General features: G+C 38.6%; 1 protein-coding gene across 2 annotated transcripts in view; it reads right to left on the reverse strand.

Annotated features, from left to right (window-relative positions):
- EPHA6 (EPH receptor A6) overlaps positions 1-24,748 on the reverse strand; it is a 367,586-nt gene that overhangs the window by 56,719 nt on the left and 286,119 nt on the right. Inside the window, exons 11-12 of one of the 2 annotated variants that reach the window (XM_063419478.1) lie at positions 24,247-24,432; positions 8,708-8,830 (exon numbers count right to left, since the gene is read on the reverse strand). In XM_063419478.1, the coding sequence (XP_063275548.1) occupies positions 8,708-8,830; positions 24,247-24,432 (309 nt within the window). The remainder of the gene's footprint in view (positions 1-8,707; positions 8,831-24,246; positions 24,433-24,748) is intronic. The other variant, XM_063419479.1, reaches the window with a different exon arrangement.

The following is a 24,748-nucleotide window of genomic DNA, read 5'->3' on the forward strand; positions in this document are numbered from 1 at the left end:
AAAGTTCTTCACTGGAGTTCTCCACTCAGCTGTACTGCAGTGCCACTCAGACAAAACCAGCAAAAATGACAAACAACCTGTACTGATGTCATACCACCTCTGAATATGCTGCAATTTTGTATTTTCCATTGATCAATCTGCTTGACATCTTTTTAATAAGCAGGAATGCAAAAAAAAAAAAAAGAAAATAGTAAAAAAAAGCACCATACATTGTTGAATAATGTAAAATACCGATTAAATCTGAAATTCACTTTGTATATATTTTTAGTTCTCTATTTTTTTTCCACAACACAAGATTTTGATAGCATGCAATTTAATTGAGTGCCAGAGTGATGAATAATGAGGAGAATCTGAAGTGTCATATCAATGACAAAATATTCAGCTTGTTGTCTCCTGTTGTCATTTTAAATAATGCAGCAAAGCCTCCTTTAATGAATGTTTTATGTAAGATTAATCCTCCACAAAGAATAGTTAGCACATGTTCCTTTTCTACAGACTTAAAATGAAATCTCTAATACCAATTATGGGATAGATTTGTTAACATAAACACATGATACTCATTCTTCACTTAAAGCAGCACAGGTTGGCAGCTGTTCCCTGGTTTGTGTTAGAAAATATTGCTCCACCACCTCTGCAGATCAGAATCCCCGTGGCTCAGGAAATCACCTCCCTATCAGGCATCTTTCCATTCCAAAGCCATGCTGTGCTGCTGGATGCCCAGGGCTTTATCTCCCCCTAAAGCCAGAGAGATCAGACAGCCCCAAAGCCAGGGGCACACCCTCCGTGAGGGCTGTGCCTTCCACACTCCCACAGCACTCAGAGCATCCCAGGGGAATGCCCAGGCCTTGGGAGGCACCTCTGGGGCTCACAGCTGCTCCATTCTTTACACATCTCTTCAAAGCAGAGAGCCACTGGCCACGGCACTGCAGCTGCTCTTCTCCTGGCATGACTAAAAATGCATTGCTATGCACCACACAGAATACATTTCAGGAAATAAAATATATTTTTCCATAATACAAAACAGGTAGAAGAAAAAGGAAAGAAAACTAAAGATTATTAAAAAAAAACCCAATTAAAAATAATTCTGCCAGTTGGTATTTTTGGTTTTGCATGGTTAGCCCAGATCAGTTCACATGAAGCCAATGTGAATTTTACTGCAAGCCACCACACTTGAATTATTGACTCACATGACAGAAGGCCCCTGACTAAGACCTGTGTCCAAGCAGCCTCCAAAAATAGAAGCTGCAGTTCCAAACTCTTTTTTGAGAGTTTAGAAGCCGGAGTTTACAAACAGGATGGGATAACATATTTACATCCTGCTGCCACAGGACACCACATAGATATAACCTAATTTATCTTGCTGCTAGAGCACTTTGGATTTTCTCATGTCTATATACCAACTATTGTTAGTTAAGTTAGTTTAGTCAGGGGAAGATATCTCTGCAAAACCAATTAATAACAATGCAAAACACATGAATGACCATAAAATAATGTTTAAATGTGAGTAAGGTATGGCCACAAAGCTATCACTGCTACCTGAAGATTCATTGTATCCACACAATCTGAAAATATTTCATAACATAAACCTGTTCTGTGAGCTGTTTTCCTGTAATTATACATTAAATTCTTTTCTACTTACTACCCTGTGACCCGCTGGCAAGAATTTATGCCTGTTGGTGTGTTTTGGAAGCCAGGAAAAGTCTGTATGTATATTTATAAAATACCTTCTCAAACCCTCTGGCCCTCCCCTCAGTGTTGCAGGCAGCACTGCAAATGGCTGTCCTGGTTCCTCACATGACAAAGGGAGAATCTGCTTTGGACAAGAGAAATTTGAATAGTCCTGCTGCTCCTGCAAGCCCTAATCCCCATCAATCCTCCCTTGTGCCTACAGAAGATATTCGGGAAGATTTTGAGGAAAGGAAAGTGGAACTGTAAAGAGAAAGCAGCTATGTAGTTTCCATTATTTATTTTCTGATCCTATCTTCCCATGAGAGAAGCCAGTGGAATGCAGGAGAGGGCAAAAACAGAAGAAATAGGGTTTTTTGTCACTGCTTGGGGGTTGGTTAGGTGAGAGAGAAATAATGGCTAAAATTACATTATAGAAATACAAAACCTGGCACTTTTGCTTTAGCACTTAAGCAAAGAATAAGAGGGAAAAAAAATTGTAGCAGACAACACATGCTGATTAGATTCAGTTTGAGAAAGACACTTTTTCCCAGCTGGATTAACCGAAACAATTCACCTCACTTATTCTGTAACCAAAATTCAGCATATTTCACTTAATCTAATGACATCTCACCCTGAAGTTCCTCCGAGTTCAAACCAATCCACATCCTCCTGTGGAAGGAGCAAGGGACGTCCTGTGGTTCAGAATGAGACCACAGAGTCTGGCTGCATCAATGATCACCTGCCCTGCTGACCCCAGAGCACATAAAAGAATTTAAACAATGTGAAATCTGTGCACTGGGGGCTTCTGCACTTCATATTCAGTCTGCCATGATTCACAACAGGTTCTTAGGGAACACAAGAAGCAAATTCTACTTAATCTCTGTTGTGAATTTACCTATTATCATAGGGGCATTATATTTAGAAGCTGTAAGCTACAATGTAAATTTGACAAGGAGAATTTTTTTTAAAAATATGTAATTATAAGGTTACAATGAAACAGGCTTTTGTGCTTTCATAAGCATAATGCCATGGTTAAGGTATTATTTCAATCCTATTCTAAAATGTCATTTGTTGTTTATTCAAAATTATGCCTAATTGAGCAGTTTATACAGTTCTGACATGACTTCAGGATATCCTTTGTGTATTTTTCCATTTACTATTTGAGCTGTTTTGCTCCATTTCCCTTTAGTCTACATAACGATTAAACATCTGAGATACCACTGAGCTGTAAAAAACTCATGATCCACCACTCTTCCTTTACGAGCAAGGCATCATTTCTCACTCCAGAAGTAGTGGAGGTCACACATCAACATTCCTGAAGGTTCTGAAACCCACAAAGGAACCTTTGGTTGTAATGTGTGGGCTGCTAAATCCAAAATAAGGAAAGCAAAACATCATGAGTCAGGGCTACAACAAGCACATGATTCCCTGACCCAAAATCGTGGTATTTTTGTGACCTCCTGGGGTTTTTCATCATTTCTCTTGGAGGGTTTTTTCCTTCAGAACATGAAGGCTGACAAGCTTCTGCTCCAACTCTGATTCTAACTGCGTGTCACAGACAGGTGATATGAGTCTGTACAGCATTGTCCAGTCTTCACCACCTGCACAAGCCACCTAAAAGACTTTTTAAATACCACTGTGTAAAATTCACATTTAGGCAGATTATTTCCCATACTCGGTATTTGGGCCTGGGAATGCTACTTCAGCAAGTTGCATTTGGTAAAGGCACACTGGCTTCCCACCTAAACCAGACCAAAATGATTTAAACATTTTTGAAGTTAGTTGTTTCTCCTGCCTCCCATCTCAGAAAAATGAACCAGTTCTGATTATGCTTTTACACCAAGTGTTTTACCACTGGCAAAAAAGGGAGTTCAGTTTTCCCTCAGTCTGGAAACAAAGAAAATCTGTGTGCATCTCATTCACAGATATACTTCTGTGTGTATCTGTCAGGCTCCTCCTGCTCTCCTTTTCATATCTTTCTGCTTCTGTTAGTAAGGAACAGCAACTTGCTTCAACTAACATGCTTGTAACAATACAGTTCCACATTTTCTGGAGTCAGATTTTTAAAATATGCAATAGTAGTGTATATTATGTAAAAATGACCACATATGCAAATACTTTGTTCTGAATTTCTAGGATCTAAATGTTTGGAATTGTTTACCATGACCACCTGAGCATGAAATATTTAGCAAGGGTGAAGAATGGAGATCTCCTTTTATCATGTCCTATGCTCAGAGCTTAATCCCAGTCTTACAGTTCAATCAGCTCAAAATATATTTCTTTCAGTATTAATGCTACATGCTGCTCATCCTTATTTTGGTTCTGAAGTACTCCCTGCCTGCCAAATGGAAAAGCCCATCTACATTTGAACTTCTGTTCCCAGAAAATACATGTCATTATGTATTTGTTACAGGGTTTATGAGATAAACATTCCAGTGGAACAGCACCGAGGCTGGAAAGAATAAACTGGAAGAGCCATTGGCTCAGGCATGCCAGGAAATGCATATGCAACAGAAGAATCAATTTGTTAGTCACTGGGAAAGGATTAGCAATTTTCATTTAACAACAAATACAGAAGCGCAAGTGCTGGAATTCAGAGTAAAGAAAAGTGCATCAACTGGAGGGGAAAAAAGTTACTTTTCTCATTATTGGAGAACTATAATCATAGTTGAATTCACTATGTACAATTGCTCCTTGATGGTTCTTGTTGAGTAATTTTGTTCAATAAGCGTCTGTCAATACAATTTGCTTTCAAATGTCAGTTTATACAATATCAAGAATAATGGGCTCACTCAGGTGCACTTGGAAATTGTAATAAAATATTAATTTTGGGCAAAAGAAAACTGATAATCATCTAGTTTAATACGCTACAATTATGCCTGAGTTTTTTGAGGAGCTTTCTGGAATAAATGTGAACATTGTAATGTGTGTTAGACAAAGAGCCATAAATAAGTAGGCAGTAAAGCACTGAAGAGGGGATATCCTCTGCAGAATGTGCTTTTTGTTGAAGAGGAATCCAGGACAGCAGTGACCAAACCATCCTGTATCACTTCCAGTTTCTGGAAAGTAAGTGCATACTCAATTTCTTGCATGCAATATATTCTTTGAGGTTCACGAAGATGGGTTGTTTCATCAAATCAAATTTCTATGTTCTGTTTTTGTACAAAGTCAAAGAGTTGGATAGTTAACGCCCACAAATTGAGTGGCAGGAAATACCTGATGGTCATACTTCATTAAAAAAGTCACATCAGGACACTTCCACAGAAGCTTCAGAGAGGAGCTCTGTGAGTGGCACAGGGGGCAATGGTCCAGCTGCTGACCAGTGGGGAGATGATACTCACAGAGAGGAGTTCATGGCAAGAACAATCCTGATGGTTCGGAATTGTTCTCTTGCTAATGCAGTTTGAATGCTGAACAGTCTGAAGGAGAGGTCTGGCGAACAGAACCTTCCCATGGCTGCTCACAGCCTGGCACCCATCTCTACTTCTTGTTGACAGAAAAACTCGGTGAAGGAGTTTAGCTTGAAAGGAGCTAAACTAGGAGAGTTTTAGGAGAGGTATTTGCTTTCCCTCTTCTCCTTTCCAGCTCAGCAAGCTGAGCAATCTGTGGCTCTTCAAAGACAGTGGTGCATCATTCCTGCCTGCAGCTTCTGCCAGGCAGCACGGGCAGAAAAATTGTAAATACACAACAAACCCTTCACACGTCGCTTCAAGCAGGAGCTGTGAGCTGAGAGTTCCCCCAGAGTGGAGCAAAGAGCAGGGGGTCCAGTTTGGGAGAGCTGGAATGTGAATTGGGACATGCAGCTCTGGCAGTTTATAATTTGGGTTTTCACAATGTGTGTGTGATGAAGGAAGCTTCCACAGCTTGTGCCAGCATCAATATGGTGAGGAGTGTAAATGCTAAGGGGTTTAAGAATTCTATTTAATGTATGCAAGGCTATCACTTGAGAAAAGCACTTACTGCTCATGTGAATCCATCTGTCATTGCAGACCTACACCAGCTAAGTCATGTCAGTTTGTACTGCTAACAGGTGGAATAACAAGGAATGGAGTGATTTGTGACATAAATGATAGCTAAATAAAAAGGAAGCCATTGTCTGCAAATGGGCTTGTTTCTGCAAGAATCTAGGATAAATTTTGCAAGCCTGCCTTAAGTTTTGCTTCCAGTGCAACTGCTGTACAGCAGTGACAGACTTTTGATGCAACTATCAAACATAAGCACTATTGCATTAGAAGTTATGTCCAGGCTTAAAAAATACCTACATTCGAGACAATCTATTCATGCAGAAAGATGGAATGCCTCACCCCAGCAGCATAAATTAATCTTTAAGCTGGCTAAATGAGGATACCTTTTACATAAGAGAATCTCTGCACAGTGTAAAAGCTGAATTACACAAAACAGAATATCAACAGCTGTCAATGCAATGGAAAAGGAATACACTCCTCTCAACTACTGAGATGAAAGTAGAGAGGGAAAAAGGAAACCAACAGCTGCATGGTCCTGCCAAGCTGCTTTCCAGACACTTATTTATAGCAGGCTTTCTAGTTTACTTCTGTGTTTTATTAAAACATCTGTGGCAAATTTTGTAGAAAAAAGATCTAAAAGCATTTTGTCTTTAGCAAGGAACACATTTTCTGAGTATTTGGAAGGCAATCTGCCACTTAGCTTGAGTTAAAGGTTTTGGTAAATAAAAAGCATCTCATTATCTTGGTTCCAAATGACCCTAATAGCAGGATAATGCTGGCATTTTACATCTCCCATGTAGTTAAATTAACTGAGATCTTACCCATAACCAATATGTGAAACAATGAGGTTATAATTCTGCAGTTATTAAATGCTAACTATCTCTTTTAGGCTGATGACAGCTACTGTCCAACACAAGCCCAAACATCTCCACTGAACCATGCACAGCAAGAGAGTCAGTTCTGAGCCTCTCACATCAGCACTACCTTGTCAAGATTTGGTTTGGGTTTGTGTGGTGTTTTTTGGTGGTTTTTTGTTTGTTTGTTTCTTTGTTTTCTTGGGTTTTGGTTTTTTTTTCAAAAATGTGTGGGATTTTTTTTTCTCACATGTAAAGCAAAGCTGCTTTTAACAATTTAGAGATGGAAAGGGCACCCCCTGGTCATCTCTGATACAGAAAGAGGCAATTCAGAATTTGTACCATGCCTAATATAAATGTAAATATGATAAAGTAAAACAGGAAGAGTTAAACAGCAGCACTACAGGCAAGATTGTTGAGATGCAACTGTTAGCAGCCATTTCTGACCTGCACTGCAGAGCTTCATTCCACCTGACCCCTGCCATGCATTCTTTCTCACAGGAACACATCTCATCCATTGGATTTATCACAGTTCTTCATTGCCTTTCAGCTACCTGAAAATCTTCCCATTCTCTGGGGTTGCTGCTTTGCTCACCTTTTTTTGTTGCTTTTGACAAGATCAAACAACAACATTTATCACAATTAACTTGTGAGGATACCTGTCACACATCATGAGGTTGAATTTCCATTTTTTTCAATGTTTCATCAGATTGAATCAGAATTATTGGTAAAAGACATTTAATGGCAAGGCCTTGTGAATGAGTTTCATTAAATGAACTACATTTAAGAGTCCAAAATCTGTGAGATCAAAAGCTTTACAAGCACTCAGGAAACAACAGTCCCGAGGATCTTACAAAATTAACTTGCAGGTAGGGAGGTAGTTGAGAAGCCAGTTCATGAATTTGAGGCCATTTGTAATTTAATAGAATCCGTGGGATGCTCAACATAAAACTGTATTGGAAACAGAGACTTTTATGGGGCCTGCAGTATTTCCTCTTCAAAAGTTGTTTAGTTACAGGTGCCACCTCCTTGTGATGCTGACTGCCACAATACCTAAGGGATATTAAACACTCTGAGATGTCCCATGGGGAAAAATATGGGAAGTATTTCACAAACTGCCGACAAAAGAAACCCAAACAGTCAAAAGAAAAGACATCAAAGCTGCTGAGATGCTTCTATTCAAAGAAAGCAAAGAAAGAAATAATAGCGCTTGAAATAAAAAGAAAAGTAAGAATCATCTTGTAATTAGAATTACTGCAGTAGATAAAATGGGGCATAGAGAAGTACAATGGTTTCTTTTGTATAGCAAGTCAATAACGTTATGTAATTTTCCAATTTTCTCCCTCTTTTTACCAGAAGAGATTTTTTATTTCAAGAAAAACCTTTAAGTAACACTAAGGTAATGCAGGATGTGCAGAAAAGATACCAGCCCGACATTAGCCCACGCACAGATCCATTTTTACACAGAAATATGTCGTTTGGAAAGAAACTTTGATTCAGTTTTAACTAACTATAGTTATATTTACTCATCATTTATTACTTTGGATGGAAGATGGCGTTTAACGGCTCCAGAAGAGAATGGATAATTAGATAATTTCCATCTTGGAAAGGATGCCTCTAACCTGTCCTCAGTCATTTAAAGACAATTACAGGAGTTCAAATCATGGTAAAAGTTATCAAAAAAAAAAAGGTGGTTTTCATGAGAGACAGCTTGCAGCTACCATAGCACACAAAGGTTTCAAACACCAAATTAATACATAATTAAGTTTTCCTTTTCCAAAGTTGTTTTGCTTCCATATTTTAGCAAGGGAATATAAATTTTCAGAGAAGAGTCACAGAGTAACACAAATTCCCAGATTTTACAGTAGTGTGTTTAGAGCTCTCCTTCTACCCTAAAGCAGGACAAATACACATGGACATGTTTCATGAAATGGATGATTAGAGGACACCAGGCCTTCTCTTCTGATATTTACGTTGGCCACATAACTGCAGCCCACTTTCCCTCACAATTTCTCCCATACATGAATTCAGGAAAATGGCTCGTTCCCAAGAAGTTACTGTCTTTTCCATGTCCTTTTGGTTTGGCTTTTTATTGCAAAGGACATCTGACCTCCCTGTCTGACCAACACCAAATTTTGTTTCCCTGAGATGTGCGGAGAGATGTGGCAGAGAGTAAAGGAAATAAAAAATGGATGTGTGGGAACAGGCTGGAATACCTACCAGAGGAAATGCTGGGGGGTAAAGATCCACCCCCTGCCACTGGATGTGAGGCCAGGATGCTATTTAAAAATCCCGCCCTCAGGAATCTCGAAAGAGACTTCACCCCAATGGTCGGGAAGGATCCTTTCAAAGAAATAAAAATGATCATTAATCAAATGACTTGTTCTCTGGCTGACAAAAGAAGTTGACTGTTTAAAGAAAGAACAACCAAATCTCTGCAGAGTTAACAGTGGTTTCACGGGAACAGATCTCATCAAAAGCAGTTAAAAACCTTTGTTTGCTTTTTAACCAAGTCATACAATACACAGCTTTAACCAGAAAAGCGTTTTCTGCATAGTTTGCAAATGGAGAATTCCTGCACTTCTAGGAGCAGCAGAAAAATTTGGTGTTTCAACAGCAAATTGCACCTGTGGGATACTCATAATGCTTTCCAAATGACTCCACCACAGAGGCGTGTTACACTGTTGTGTTCAAACCAAAGACAGACCAGGGCAGGTGAGGCTATACCAGCAAAGCTCTTCTCCACAAGTATTTTAAAGCCACCTGACAGAAGTCATGTCAGGCAAGGCCCAAAGGGGGACCAGAATTTGCAGCTAAAATACTGAATTGTGTGTCAAGGCAGCTCCATCAGTCAGAGCTTCTGTCACACCTCCCAACACCTGTCAATATACAGGCAAAAACCAGAAGTAGGGATGCTGAAGATTTTTAGCTTTTTTATGTATTTCTCATATAATTTTAACTTTTTGATTTTAGGCAGTGTGAAAATGGCCCCTTTCTGCTTTGCTCTCATCAGAAGCTCAACACATTTTATGCTTTCAATATAATAAACTATATATTCTTCTCACTGCCTACATGCACAGTTTTATTCCTGGAAACAATGGGTATCTCATCCACCTCTTTGAAAACAAACATTTGAGACATATTTACTGCAGTGGTGGTGAGAAATGAAGATGCCTCAGCATTTGATTCACTGTTTCATCTTTCAGCATTTGTACAGAGATCTGCAGACATCGTTTCAACTTCCTCATGTTAGTGCTCAGTGAGTGCCAGTGTCAAAGATGGATCTGAAATTACAGCTCTGCACATCTCACTTAAAAGCACAGCGTCAAGATCCTCCCACCTGGCAACAAATCTCAGCTGATAATCAGAATAATCTGGGTTCTTTTGCAAGTGCATCAAGTAAGCATCCATCCAAAAAGTTAGGCAATGGCAAGTTTGTTTTCCACACCTTGCAGGTAACTTCATATTTGTTCTTTCAAGAGACAGGAAGCATCGTGACCTTTATACACAATGAGAAAAATAAATGGCCCTCAACACTTGGGATGTTTTTCCTCTCTAATAAAAATATAGTTAAAATCTACTCTCAAAACACAAATGCACTTGCTGAATTTAAAGTACCCTGAGAGAGCTTTGAGTTTTTTACTTGTATTTTTCAAGCAAAAGTTCTAATGTTTCCCCTCAATCTATTTGTCCTTTAAATTTGTAATTAAACAATCTGTGGAAAAATAACTCATTTAATTTCTGATCTAGATGCAGTACTTTTATATCTGATGGCTAAAGGTAAGTTTTCCCTCTGGACACTCAAAAGAAGTCTTTGGCATTCCTATAACAGTGTTTCCAAATTCCATGGTGTTCACTTTAAAATATTTACAGGAGTGATCCTTGACAGACACTACAGAATGCAGTACACAAAAATTCAATTTTAAAATGGAAATTGTTCCATTAACTCCAAGATGTTTGGTACTATGTTTAAAACATAAAGGCTAAATAATGAGCATGTGAAGACTTCCCAAATAGAACACTGCTCCTCTCTTTCAAAATACAAATGACACCAACCATAAGGTACAGCCACTGAGTCACACCATATTTACAGACCTTCAGAAACACCAAACAGCTTCAGCTTCACCATTGTCATTTTCCCCTATTTAAATGCTGTTAAATGGCAAATAACTCCAGTTTCCTAACAGTCTTACAATAAGTTTGTTACAGAAATTAATCAAGAGAAACCCAAATTTATTTCACTTATTGTACATATTCAGAAAAAAACCCAAGGAGCAATGAATTTCAGAGCAAGTAAATCTATGAATACTAAGAAGGGAACTAAAATTATTGGTGTTTTATAAGCAGCAAACAACTAAAAGAATACATATAAGTAACTTTTCTCTCACACTTGAAAGCTGTGATTCAGTTGCTTAAGTGTAAATGGTTTGTGCCATTTGAGATGTTCTAAAAAACCTGAGACATTCCCAGCTGAGGGGCAGTCATGACACGATCGGCAGGAGATTTGCACTCTGAAAGTGGCAGTAAGAGGCAAAGCAGCAGTTGGATATTCAAGAGCAGGCACTGAGTGTCCCTTTAGGCAACTGAATCCCATCCAGTCTCCTGTCACCTCAGAAATGTCTCTGACTAAGCAGAACTCAGAGTTACAGGAACAAGACCTCCTTTAGTCTCTTCCAGAAGTCCACAAACACCCTCTGAAAAGGTCAGGGTTGGTAACATTCCACCCTGACCAGTATCCATCAACAAAAGAAATACAGACAAATGAGAGACTAAAAGTTAATTCATCTTAAAACATGCATAGATCTAAATTAAAATACAGCCCCAGGATGAACCTTTTTTCAGCCTTGGGTGTGCTTTTTCTATCATGTGCACAATGTGAGAAGGGTTTGAGACTTGATTACATAATTTTATATTGGAAAGGTGATAACCACTGCAGATAAATTAATTCTTGTTAAGCCACATCAATCACCACGAGATGGACAGAGCTTTGATAAGAGCTTTGGGCATTTACAGTGGTTCAAAAGTTAGTAGAATATTCACTTGTTTGCATAAACATCCATGAAATATTTGAATGAATTACACAGAATCCCAGGATGTGTAAGGTTGGAAGGGACCCCTGGAGTCACCTAGATAACCAGATTTCTTGAGAAATTATGCTGTTTTGTCAGTCCATATCATACAGAGACTCGTGCTCCCCATCACTTCTGTTGTATTCTGCAAAAATTACCACTCATTTTTGCAGTGGGTGCACTCACAGTGTTGCCTTAAGTTTTAGCTTTCACGTTTTTCAGATTCTGTGGTGCCTAGGTGCAGTTCTGAGCCTCACATTAAGAGCTAGTAAGCTCTCTTCACAGGGTAGGTATGCAAAACAAATCCTTCTCCAGATGGGGACCAAGGACAATGGTTACAAGTTTTCAGGCCCAAAAGCACAAACAACGGTGAACTGAAGAGAGAAAAGGAAAGGAAAAGGAAAGGAAATCCCAGAAGGATGGGATTTCATGATCTGAATCTGTAATTGGACAATTAAACCCCAATATGGACCAAATGAACCAAAACCTACCAAAGTGTGAGACCTCATGACTGGCGAGCCATTTTGTGACCATTTTGGGTCCACTATGGGTGCAGCCTGGTCAGGGTCTTGTACTGCCGAAGGTGGATCCTTTAAGGCTTTTTAATAAATACCTACTGTATTCTCTTAGCTCTGTCTAATCTCTGTTCTAGGTCAGCCTTCCCAAGGCATCAACACTAATGGAAAGAACTTTCAGCACAAGATTCTAAACTGGGAAAAGGAGACAAGAGTATTAAGCCCTGATTCCTCAGTGCCCTCAAACGCAGTTGTTGTTTAGCAGTTTAGTCATGGATTTATTGAGGAGAAAACCCAAATCTCTCCCTGCTCCACAGTTACACACAAAACATTGTGTCACCTCAACATGGGAAACCACATTAGTTACAATATTGGAAAAGTGTGTTGAAACTGTAGAAGTACAGAGCAATACTCAGAATTGCTGACAGCTCATGAAGTATCCACCACTTTCTGAGCCCTCTGATACCAGTTTATGACTCGGTGTAAATTCTTCTGTTTCACAATAATTACAGCTAAGTGCCTGAGCCCAGAGGCAGTGGGGGAGTGCTGAATCAATTAGCCTGCCTTCCACCTCAGCTGTTGTTCCTGGGGGAGTATCATCCCACAAATTGTGGAATTTGATAGGGAAGTCACTGGTACAGCATCCTCAGCTGGCATGGATTTAGTAGGGTATTATCCCACTGAGCAGAAGGGCAGGAGAAGGTGGCTGGGCAAAGGAAATCCATATGCTTAGTTCAGCTCCGGAGCACAGACATTAATTCACACCCATTTATTGGCACTGCATGGTCACAGCATGGCCAGCCAGCAGGAACAGCCACTGCTCCCAGCCCACATCCATGGCCCTGCAGCACCAACAACACTGTGCTTTGTCACTGCTGGTTTTCCTTATTTATTACACCTCAATTCTTTCTGCAGGTGGAAATGACCATTTCGTTGTGCTGTGTACTTCTGAGCATCTAGCAGCTACAAATTCAAAAGCAGCTCTTTGGCTGCTTAATTTAACAAACTGGATTGAGGGGTTCTAGAGAGGTCATTCTATTTGTTCATACAAGTACCATCTCTTCATTGGCACCAGCAAATAAGACTTTAGGCTGTTGTTCCTTTCCCACAGATTTGGTTTGGAAAAAAAGAGGAAAAAAGCACAGTTGGTGTATTTAATGTAAAAACCCCATTGCTATTTGTTTCTGTCACTCCTCTTGATGCTTTCCATGCAGGGATTGTTAAAACCCAGCTAAGAGAAAGCTCTCAGGAATTCTGCAGGTGAAGGCTTTGGGGAAGTGAGGGCTGTACCGAGCCTTTGCATTCAGTTTGGCAGGAAGCAACTGGCTGTTTTCACTCCAAACTGCATTTTCATGCACGGTGGGCTGAACATTTAGTAACAAAATACCGGAGGACAGAATGCAGAAAGCTTTCCTGCTTCTATGTAGGGGATTTATCCCATTTTATCACTTAATGTCTGAGAGAAGGCTGACTTCTGTTATGAGCACTTCCCATTCTAAAATAAAACCTGGTTTTTATTGTTACTGGTGTTTCCTCGGGGAACTTAGAAGGAGGGTCAGAGCCTTAATTTTTTTCCAAAATTATTTGAAATACATTCATTACGGAAACTACTGAAAACCGATTGACTTTTCTCTCACATGATTTCATTGATTTATCCTTCCTAGACCACCAGGAATGGCACATTACTTCATAATCTTTTATGATGGAACTTATGGAAGGTTTTTATAAGGAATGGCTTTATAAAAGTTTGAAATTATTATGTCAGATTACCATTTTCAGAGCACTCTAAAGGTTTGACTTGCAATGGAAAAAAAATCAAAAGCAGGGAAAAAAATTATCCCTGATGAATTTGTTGGATCAATGTTCTCAGTACATTTAGAAAACAAACATTTTTCAATGCAATAATCTCGAGATTTAGAATATGCTCTTAATTTATTTTAGAGCTTTTTTTCATGAAAGCAAAACCTCATAGATTGGTATGCCTAAACTCTTACCTGAATAATTCATATGTCTTAGAAATATCTAATTTTCAAGATCACTAAATAGTATTTTGCAACAGACATCACAAAATATTAGAGCATAACAAGAATTGACAAAAATTACTGTGCTTAACTCTTGCTGAAATCACAGAATGGCTGAGGTTGGAAGGGACCTCTGGAGGCCACCACGTCCAAGTGAACTATGTGAGGATTTCCATTACCTTGCAAAGAACACAGTGAAACTCCTGAAGGCTGAATTCTGCTCTAGGGTACTTAAACCAGTAAAACCAAACCTGCATTGTGCTGTGCACAGTGTGAGGGAAATTTATACTCTCATGTTCAGCAGCACATTTTCAAAGGGGTGGTCCCATTTTGTTTCCCCAGATTCCACCAGAGCAGCTGACATCACACCCACAAATAGTTGTGTCACCCCTCACTGAACTTTCAAGAACTCGTAGAGTCCTTTGACTGCCTTTCCCTGGTGTCTGGATTATTTATTTCCGTGCTTTTTGGGTTTACTCTTCAGTTAGATTTTAAATCTGAATTTCCTTCAGTTTACTGGTTTGGAAGTAGTGAGGCATTTCCTGTGCTTTGGCTCCATTTCTGAGGAACAGACCCTTCTAGCCCAGCTCTTGGGGATCATATTTTCAAAGTCCTGCTTTTCTACATCAGGTTCCCTAATTTCTGCTCCAGATTTAAATTCACAAGGTCTGTCTGGAAACACGAAGAAGAGAAACATAGGGCAGGGCAAAGCTGCTGTTCAGATCTCCATCCCTGATGAGTTTAACCTTGAGATCCTTGTGAAAGACAATGCTTCCCTACAAACCTGCCCTCTCATTTCTTGTCTGGCAGATGGGAATAAATCCAGAGGTAGGAGTATTTACACAGAATGAGACTATTTTAGAAAACCCCAATTATAACAACTTCTAGCTTTACTTATGATTTCTCTGGGACAAAAAGCAAATGCTGAAAGAAGCTTATAGTTCCTAAGGAGGAACTGATGTAACTTACAGAATGTTTGGGGAGAATATTAACATCTAATTTAATTTCCCTTGCTGCTTCTAGACAAACAGGTGATTTAGGGGGGAAAAATGAGGGAATTGCTTGAAAGGAGTTCTACAAACACTACAGGCATTTATTTTGTGATGTGTTAAATGTCAATGCACACCGAGGTTCTGGTTGCTGGGAAGATTGGTGTGACAACATTAATATGATTAAGGCTTTTAACAGCAACAACAACTGCTGTGTTGAATCATCTTTGTAGTCTTAATGGAATAGAAATGGAAATACTGAGCTTCTATGGGATACAACTATCTGTGTATGCTTAAGCTGTCTACTAAATAAGTAATTTTCAGTCCCTGCTAATCGGAAAATAGCTTTAGCACAAGGCTAAGTAAGAACCTGAAATCTTTACGTGTTTATAGGAATGTATGTTACCCAGGACACTGCTACAAGCACTGTATGCTGTACATTTGGATTTCATTATCATGCATTCATTATCCGATGGAAACAAAATACTTTAAAATTACAGTTTTCATGATAAAAGACAACAAAGCCTGCAATATCAGCTGAAACCTTTCTGATTCATTTTGTATACGCCATTATTTCAGGGAATTATGAATCCATTGAAAATTAGCTGAATTATCTTTTCATCCACTGTTTATTATTTTGGAAGGAAAATTCTAAGCATTCCTATCATTTGGAATTCTTCATCCCTGAAGACAGGAAACTCCCTTGTGAAATGCTGATGGGGTAAATGGGATGGTTAAGAAGTTCCAGGGGCTTTTAAATTTTCAGCTGCCCATTTTTATGGTATTTCCATAAAAACAGAGATTTGGTTTTAGTTTTGTACTTCATGTTTAGAAGCTGCAGTAAGTTTTAATTTAGTGAGTGAAATAGCTTTTCATGGGTGACATCTCAAGATGAATGTGTTGATGCAGCCTGCTGTGCATTCTGCAGTTCTGCAGCTAAAGCTCTGATTTTCTCCTCTTTCAGCCTTGTTACTCTGTTACAGTAAGAATCAGGGGTGGGAGACAAACACTCCCCACTTTTAGGCAATAATCAGTATCACTGAAAAAGCCTCACTGTGTTCAGCTGAAAAAACCCCCTTGGGGCTGAGAGATTTTCTTTTGAACAAATGTAGGGTATAAACTGAGGATTCCTTTTGCTATTTCACATTCATAGCATTCACAATTCACTGTGCAGTAATAGCAATGAAATTAAGCCCACAGGTTTGATTTCTTTCCTTGTAACAAACACCAAGTGACTTCCTCAAATAAAAGATGCCAGGATTAGAAGTGGAAAGATCGCTGCCATTACCAGAATTGTGACTTGGAATGAGCTCCTTGATTAGAAGTGGATTAAATGCTGGTTTAGATTTACAAGTCTATAAGTTAGACAGAAAATCCTCTTTGCCTCTGCTCAGTGAAGGTGTCCCAGCCCACAGCTGGGAAACCAAGACAGGCTGTGGGCAGCTCTCTGATGGGCTGGGCATGGACAGGAGTTCTGCTTTCTTTTTTGAAAAATGCTGCTGACCAAAGAGAATTAGCTGTGCTTGTTAATTATCTCCTTGCTGATACCAGTGTGTTCAGAGGATTTTCTCTGCAGCTCAAAGACCACTTGGTGTTCTGTGAACGCCATGTGGTAAAACCTCTCTCATCTCATATTCCTTGCCTGGTTTTGGCTACAGTGACTCTGTCAGGATAGATGACGGGCAGTATTTGTTTAGTTAGGCCACAAAGTCACATTTTTCAATTCTTATAAGGGAATTCATTGAAAATTGGAAGTAAATTGCCAGTCTTACCTGAATCACTTGTATGCTGAAGAATGCTCTCTGCTCAACTACAGCAGAGGAAAAAAGCAGAGATAGGAAAGAGGGGAGACTCTCTTCCAAAGTGGGTAAATTAATTATTGTCACTCTAGGGAGATAGTAACAAGTTTCTGTTGTTTCAGGAAGAAAGGTAATCAATTATGTGAATTCTAGCAACAGTACAGTAGTTTGTTTCAGATTTTTACTACTATAAGAATTCTATACTATGGTTCTCTAGATAAAATACTGAAATGAAGTCATTATCAGCTAAACTTATTTGCTTTCAAATTTTATCCAGCAGAAATTACCTTGTTAAAGTTCAGTTGAAAAATGACAATATTTGCAGATGGATGTTGTTATGAATCTATTTGAGAATGTCTGAATACATTTGCTTCTGAAAATCTGTTTACAGGATTGTCATTAATGTTTTGTGCTTTTATTTAGAACATACTTAAACTGAATACTCTGTAACTTCACACCATCTATTATGATGTTTTAAAATAATGGTTTTTTTCTTTCTCATGTTGCTTCTCTCTTTCAATTGTCTCTCCCTTAACAGCTTTATCATCCTCTCCTGATTTACAAGCACTGTGTTTATCTGTGAAGAAATGTAACATTTATGAAGGAATATTTTTTGCAAACTGATTTTCCAACCAGGAGTTTGGAAAGGATCCCAAACAGTTTGCATCTAAGTTATTTATTTTTCTGGAACCTGAACTATGTATGTATTAAAAATCAGAGAGATAATTATAGTCAGTGAAATAGTTTCTTTTCCTCACATCCAACTCTCATGTTGCCATAAAACACAATATCAGATATTTATATGAGAAAATTACCCATCCATTTTTCAATTCATCCTCATGGTATGAATCTGCTGTTAAAGATACCTTAAGCTTGTTGCTTTGCAGTAGAAATTTGGGTGTGAGCCTTAAAGCTGTAGGAAATATCCCAATGCAAACTTCTGCTGCAGAGGTTTGTATGGAGAGACTAAATCTGGAGGGTCTATGGGTAATAATAAACAAAAATGTTAATAAATAATACTAAAACCCAATAATGGTTGGTATTGAAAAACCACACATATTTGGAGATTACTAACGCAGTTTACATTTAAAACATGTTTTTCCTGCTTGCCAGTGGAAGGTGTAGCAGGATGCTCTGCCTGGAATGGGGTAAAACAACTCAAAGTATGCCCTATGTATGCAGAGTTATCCCCAGTCTTTTCCCATGCTCAATAAAATGTCCATTTACTAGTGTGCTTTTGCCTCAAGTAAAGGAACAGAAGAACAAATGAATGTACACTTATCAAAATGAATCAACCAAATACAACTTGTGAATTGGGATTATTGATTGCTTTCTATACACTCTTTAACCCCCTCACTCCTTTGGCTGTCAGCTGCAATTGCCATTGTCATTTATAATTGCTCTCATCGTTGCTTTTATGGTTTTCCTGCACAGGCAACAGATCAGCCATGTTGTGCAGCAAATCTGTCAGCACGATGCAATCTTGTCTCCCCCTGATATTCATTGATCTTCTGGTTGCAGTTGTTAAAAAAGCCCCAACCCTTCATATATCTCTTCCACACTCGAAATATCTTGCCCTTTAACTTATTAGACCATATTCTTCTTTACTTTCATAGTGGAGGAAGAAATTGCATTTTGCATTCAGATATTTCAGATGGAAAATCAATCATCTGTGGTTAATAAAGATGCTAATTATGAAAAATGATGACTATGCCTTCCCTTTAAAAGAAAAGGAAAAAAATGGTCTGGTCTAAATAAATATCTTATCTACAGGACTTTATCTTTTCAAGGCTGTTAGCAGCAATCATTTTTTGTCACCTATTTTTTTACTAGAACCACATCTCACGTCAAAGTATCTGAATATCTTTGAAAGTCAGGTCCTGTGTGTCTGAACACAGACATCTGAAGGCAAAGGATCATGAAGAAAGTGAAATCCTGTTTCTCAGCTGTAACCTATGAAAGCAGAATTATGGAATTTAGTTATGTTAGATAGTGTAGCCTGGTCAGATTAAGCTGCTGTTAACAGGGTGTTACTGCTTGACTGTTTGACAATGTGCTTTTTCTTCACTGCTTATCGTCCTGTGAAAGATGCAGCAGCAGAATTGACAGTCGTGATGTATGGCTTGCTAACTGCAAAAAGGGAAAAGCAGAACACTCAAATGGGCCTGATTTGAACTGCAGGAAACCAAAACGGCCCCTTGATTTTTGGAACAAAATTCTCAGAATGTAATGCATGGAAGACAAATGCAAAATTTTCTAGAGGGTTAAAAGCTAATTTCTTCTAGGTATATGTCATTCAGGAGAACTGAGTATTGTGGGTTCTTAACTTTTGCCAGCAGCCTTCAACACATGGGCGCAGGGTGGTTTGCATGTGTAATTTGAAATGTCCACATGGATGTGTGCATGTGTAAAAATAGCTCAGGACTATCAACATTAATTACATTTCTCCCAGTACTAGGAAGGAAGGGTAACCTATTTTGAAAGAAGGCTACAGATACTTAATGTTGTCTGTGTTATGCTCACAGCTCTAATTTTCAGCTCTGTATTTTGGATCATACTTGAATAAACTGAGCTCATAAATTTGGCTAACACTGTTACCACAGGTGGTGGCTGTGGGTTTTGTGTTAATTTGATGGCCAGGCCAACCCTGGATTCAGTGATGTGCTGCAATATTTATCTATGAATAAGGATACAAACGAAAATAAAGGGAGCCAGCCAAATTTAAATTTACAGCTCCACTTACTGAACAATTTGTAACACAGCTGAGATCCTGCTGTTTTGTCTGTCATTATGTGCACAACCACAAGAATATTTTATCAGAAAAATTCAGCTTTATGCTCAATGCCATGTAAAGTCCCCTGGCTCGTGACACACATACAGTCCCACCACCACAGTGGATTGTCCATAAACAGCATTTAAACTTTGCAAAATCACTCTTTCTGGGAGTACAACTTCACCATCCATGACCAAGGTAAGGATATTGTCAATACTGCCACAAAAGTGACTCAATCCTTTTGTGTAGCAACAAAATATACAACATTAGGTGTACAACAAACACAAAATGTGACAAAATATGTCACCTTCTGAAATGGACTCTGAACGTCATTTAACAGGTGGGAGAAAAGGGCAACACTAAATTCATTACAATAAAGGCTCAAAGGCCTAGAGCACAATCTCTTGGTTGAAAAAAGAAGAATTCATTATGTCCTGAATTTCTGGAGAAAAAAAAAAGTAAGATATTAAGAGCTTCATAAGGTAAAATGCAGTGAAAAGGATCTTACTGCTGCTTTGCCTCCCTTATGGACAAAGAAAAGTGCAGTGATTTTAGGGCTTTTGTTGCACTGAATGGGTTATATGCAATAATTTGAAAAGAAACTCAATGATTAAAGCTTTAAATTTGATCTGCAAATGAGTGCCTGAAGACTTCAGAACTGCAAAACTCTTCACAATTTGAAAGCCTTTAAATCAAAACAGTGAGGAAACAATAAGGGGTCATAAGTGTCATTCCAAACCCAGGCTCTGTGTCTGAGGATGTGAGTTTACACAGAACCAGAGGTATAGGTGCTGTCTTCATTTATCCTCCTTTTGTGAAGGGGCTATTTGGAAAATCCTTCTGGAGAATAAAAGTGTACATAATGCTGTCAAAGAAAAAGAATGCCTTAAAAAGATTCCTCTTGTGCATGTGACAGGTATGAACCCTTCAGCAGTCAAAATTTGGAAACGGAAGCAATTCCCTAGAAATCATTTCTAAGAATTGGAAGCTATTTAGGGTAAAGCTTGTGTGGCAAGGGAACAAAATGATTATGAATGTAACAAAGCCCTTGCATGCATTGATTTTTTTTTTTTTTAACCAGTATTACATAGTACTGATTAGGTTTTGCTTTAAATGATTGTCTACGATACCGTCAAGCAAAACTAACTGAAGATTCCAGTCTGGACTTCTTCCAGTACAGTTACAATAGTCAGGGACCCTTTTTCATGCCTTTTGAAGATATAGTTATGCAGCCTGATTTTTTCTGTAGGCATAGCTTTAATTTAATTAACATGATGTAGAAATGAAGACACATCTCACTTCTCTAGAGCCCAGCTTTCAGTGTTGGTCACGTGTTTGCGCTGGAGAAGGAAGTTATTGTTCTTATACCTGTTTATGAAATAGCAGTAGCTTGGCCACAGACATAAAACTCACCTGAGCATGCCCTGGCACACCCAAAAGAGCTCCCAAAATTATCCCCATGCTAACATGGCTTGGAAGGAAACATGGATGTTTTTATGACGCGTCCAAGCATCTATGATAAATTTGTGAGGCAATCAAGCAGTCTTTCCTGGCAAACCATGCAAGGAAAGGTGTTGCTATAACAAAACCAAACAGGGTGAAGTTTCCCTTGTGAGTTCTGGTTAGCAATAGGAGCAGATCCAGATTCTGTGCCACGGTGTGTTGGCCTTGGCCCAGCAAATTGCCCTTGAAATGAACTCCCTGCTAACAGAAAGCTTGTTCTGCCTACTGCTCTCTGTGATCAGGGATTGCAGCTAGGACAAATGAGAAATGAAGCAATAAGAAGAGGGAATTAAAACTCTGTTTCAGACCTGCTTTTGAGCAGGCTTAGTTTAGCATTTCTTTCCTCCTGTACAGTACATATTCCACAGCAATTTTGAAAACAGTATAATTTAAAAGTTAACATTTGCTTAGCTGGTAGCACGAGATAAAAGCTCTCATTTGCAGCGAGCAGGCAAATTTGTTATTGCCCCAGTCAATAGCTATTGACCTGGTACAGCACTTCTGCTTATTACAACCAAATACTTTTTCTTTTTTGCTCAGTAGTCAATGACACTGTAATGGAAGGCACTGCTTACAAACTGATGCAATATCTATCTGCAACAGCTACAAGTTAATGACTAATGGTTACACAGAGGAAAGCATGTGCTAAGAACAGCAGTACACATCTATTAATGAAATTTACTGCACCTGATGTGCCTTTATAGCTTAGTGGAACCGTAATGCCCATCAGATAAACAGTTTCTGTTGTTATTAATCTAGGTTTTAGCACAAAACACCTTTTATTCATGCTATCAACACATAAATAATTTGCCTAGGACAAAGTTTTGTCTGACTTTTAAAGCACACCTTTCAGTTATACGAAATTTACATTACATGATTTTTTTTTTTTAGTTATATGAATTTTTAGGATTCGGCAATCCCAGACTTAGTACTTTGGCAAGGCTCTCTTCCAAGCTGAAGTCATGTTATTCTCTAACTAGCCCAGATGGGGCAGTATAAATGCAAGAAAACATCCTAAAAACAAAATGGGAACAGCAGAGTGCATGTGTGCATGGCTCAGCCTGCCTTCAGGCTCCTTCCCTGTAGGAGAGCAGTGCAGCACAGCCCTGTCCTTTACAATTCTTTTAAGTTGCACTTTCTATGCCTGGGGGTGAACTTTGCTCATGATTTTCATAGCTGATTTTCATTCTGTAATTATGGCTGTGTAATTGTTTTATTTTATTTTTTTAATACTGCCTGATACCAAAATATTTTCTTTCAAAGTTCCACGACTTATTTTATATCTGAGAGATGCATATTTTTAGACAACAATGTGATTATAACAGTAACACCCGCTATTTTTAAACTACCTTCAAACAAACATTACAAAACATCAATGAAGTTTGGTGATTCCTTGGTGAAAAGCAGAACTGCCAATGATGATGTTTTGGCTTACATTTCTCTATAATCTTTCCTGTAGAACACCAACAAATATTCTAATATTGGAGCACTGATTTACCTGTTTGTTTCTCTTTTCTGAATGCCACCTTGATTTCCCTCTATGACTGATGATGAGGCATCACAGCAAGAAAACTTACAAATGTGGTAAAGATTAAACAATCATGCCATTGCCAAGGACATTATTATACTGCACTCCCTATGCACCATTTAATTGTATTTAAACAATGCTCCCAAACCACAACACTTTGCCTTTTTCAGATGAGACACACCCTACAAGATCCACCACATAGATCCTGACCAGATCTGTGACACTCATTCATAAACTGCCCCTGTTGGTGAAGACTGGTGGAATTTATTTGCTGAAGTGCTCAGTGTGCAGCAAGGAGCTAAATTCACTTTAAGTTCCTGCATATTTACATCTCTTGACAAGATCTCCAGTGCTGCCCAGCCAGCATTAACTTGTGCTCCTGTTTGTTGTCACAGAGCTGTGACTGACAGGAGAGCAGTGGAGAGACTAAACTGTGTCTTTCCTGCAATGCAATTTTGTTAGTCTGCTAACCAAACATACCTAAATAACAATACATTTATCCTTGCAATACTGTGTGAGGAAAGAAACAGATCATCTTCGTTTAGAACCAGAGAGAGACAGATTTGAATATGGTTGGGTCATTCCACACCCCTACTGAAATTCCATTCCAAAAACATGAGTTCAGGAGCTCAACTTTCCTATTTGTTCTTAGTTTTTGTGTTTCCCAAACATTTCCAAATGTGTTGTAATGAGGTGAAACCAGGAAATGTTCATAAAATATTTTATTGTGTATACTGTGATCTTAAGAGGACACTGCATTATAGACACAATCCTTCCCTTTAAAGGAAAAATGTGAGTTCTGCAAATTACCAAACAGCAAGGTTTGGTCGAGACAATGATTAGATTTGAAACGAATATATCATGAGCTTTTCAATTCATTACTGAAAAAAGTCATTGAGGAAATTATATGCATGTTAATTAGACTTCTTAATAGTTAAGTGATAACTAGATATTTCAGCCTTTCAGAAAAGTCCATGACACCACTAAACCTGCTGGATTTCAGAGGCAAGGGATCTCTCTTGGCAGCTGCAACAGTTATAAGGAGTAAAACATTTCAAAGATTATTCTGGGATTTTGGTCAATCATTTGCAGCATGCAACAAGCTACACAGAGTTTACTTATTATTTCTTCAAAATAGGAAATTCATCTCTTCTGGTACCAAAATCAGTAAATCTCAAGCAAATAAATATGAGCACTTTTGCAAAAATAAGATATTTTACCAGATGATTTGACTTCATTGTCAGCTCAGTTACATTTATGGTTTTCTCCACTTGCCCATAAGCAAACTCTCCACCCTATTTCATAAGAAGCTGTAAAGACTTCTCTTGAATGAAGGTAATTGTTATTAAAAAATAAAAATGAAACATTTCAAATTGAAAACAGACAGGCTATGCTTTTCCTATTATGGTCCCAAACTTTGCAGTATTGACAGTCAATGACTTGGAAGACTGCTGAAACTGTAACCCATACTGAATGAGGAAATAATGCTTAATTTCAATACTAAATGATACAGAATGGGAAAGCCAGCAGAAAACTATTAAGGAAAGGTATTAGTGACTTACTTTTTGTGACAACTCCTTCAAGGCGAATGATGTTTGGGTGATCAAACTGTCCCATGATGCTCGCCTCCCTCAGGAAATCTCTCCTCTGCCTGTCCATATAGCCACCCTTCAGAGTTTTAATGGCAACAGGGATCTCTCTTTTTCCTGGTGTCTTCAGACGTCCACTGCATACTTCTCCAAACTCCCCTTAAATAGATAAAATATTTGTTAAGCAACTCACAGTGCCTGCACAGAAAAATGTTCAAGGAACTCACACATCCCATAGAAGTGGACAGAGAAATAACTGATTGAATATTCAAATTTATGAGTCGTCACATCCCAGAAAATCAAACTATTCAGCAGCACTTCACAAGAAATGATCACCTTTCCTTTGTGCCACAGCAGAGCTCATGGGACCTTGTACTGTGCCTGCAAAAGCCAAACCTTCAGCCCTCCCCAGTGTGGCTCATCTTGCTCTCCTTTGAGATTGAACATTGGTATCAGTATGTTTGGGATATATAGC

Source organism: Prinia subflava, chromosome 25 (assembly GCF_021018805.1).
Source record: "Prinia subflava isolate CZ2003 ecotype Zambia chromosome 25, Cam_Psub_1.2, whole genome shotgun sequence".
In the NCBI taxonomy this organism is placed as follows: Eukaryota; Metazoa; Chordata; class Aves; order Passeriformes; family Cisticolidae; genus Prinia; species Prinia subflava.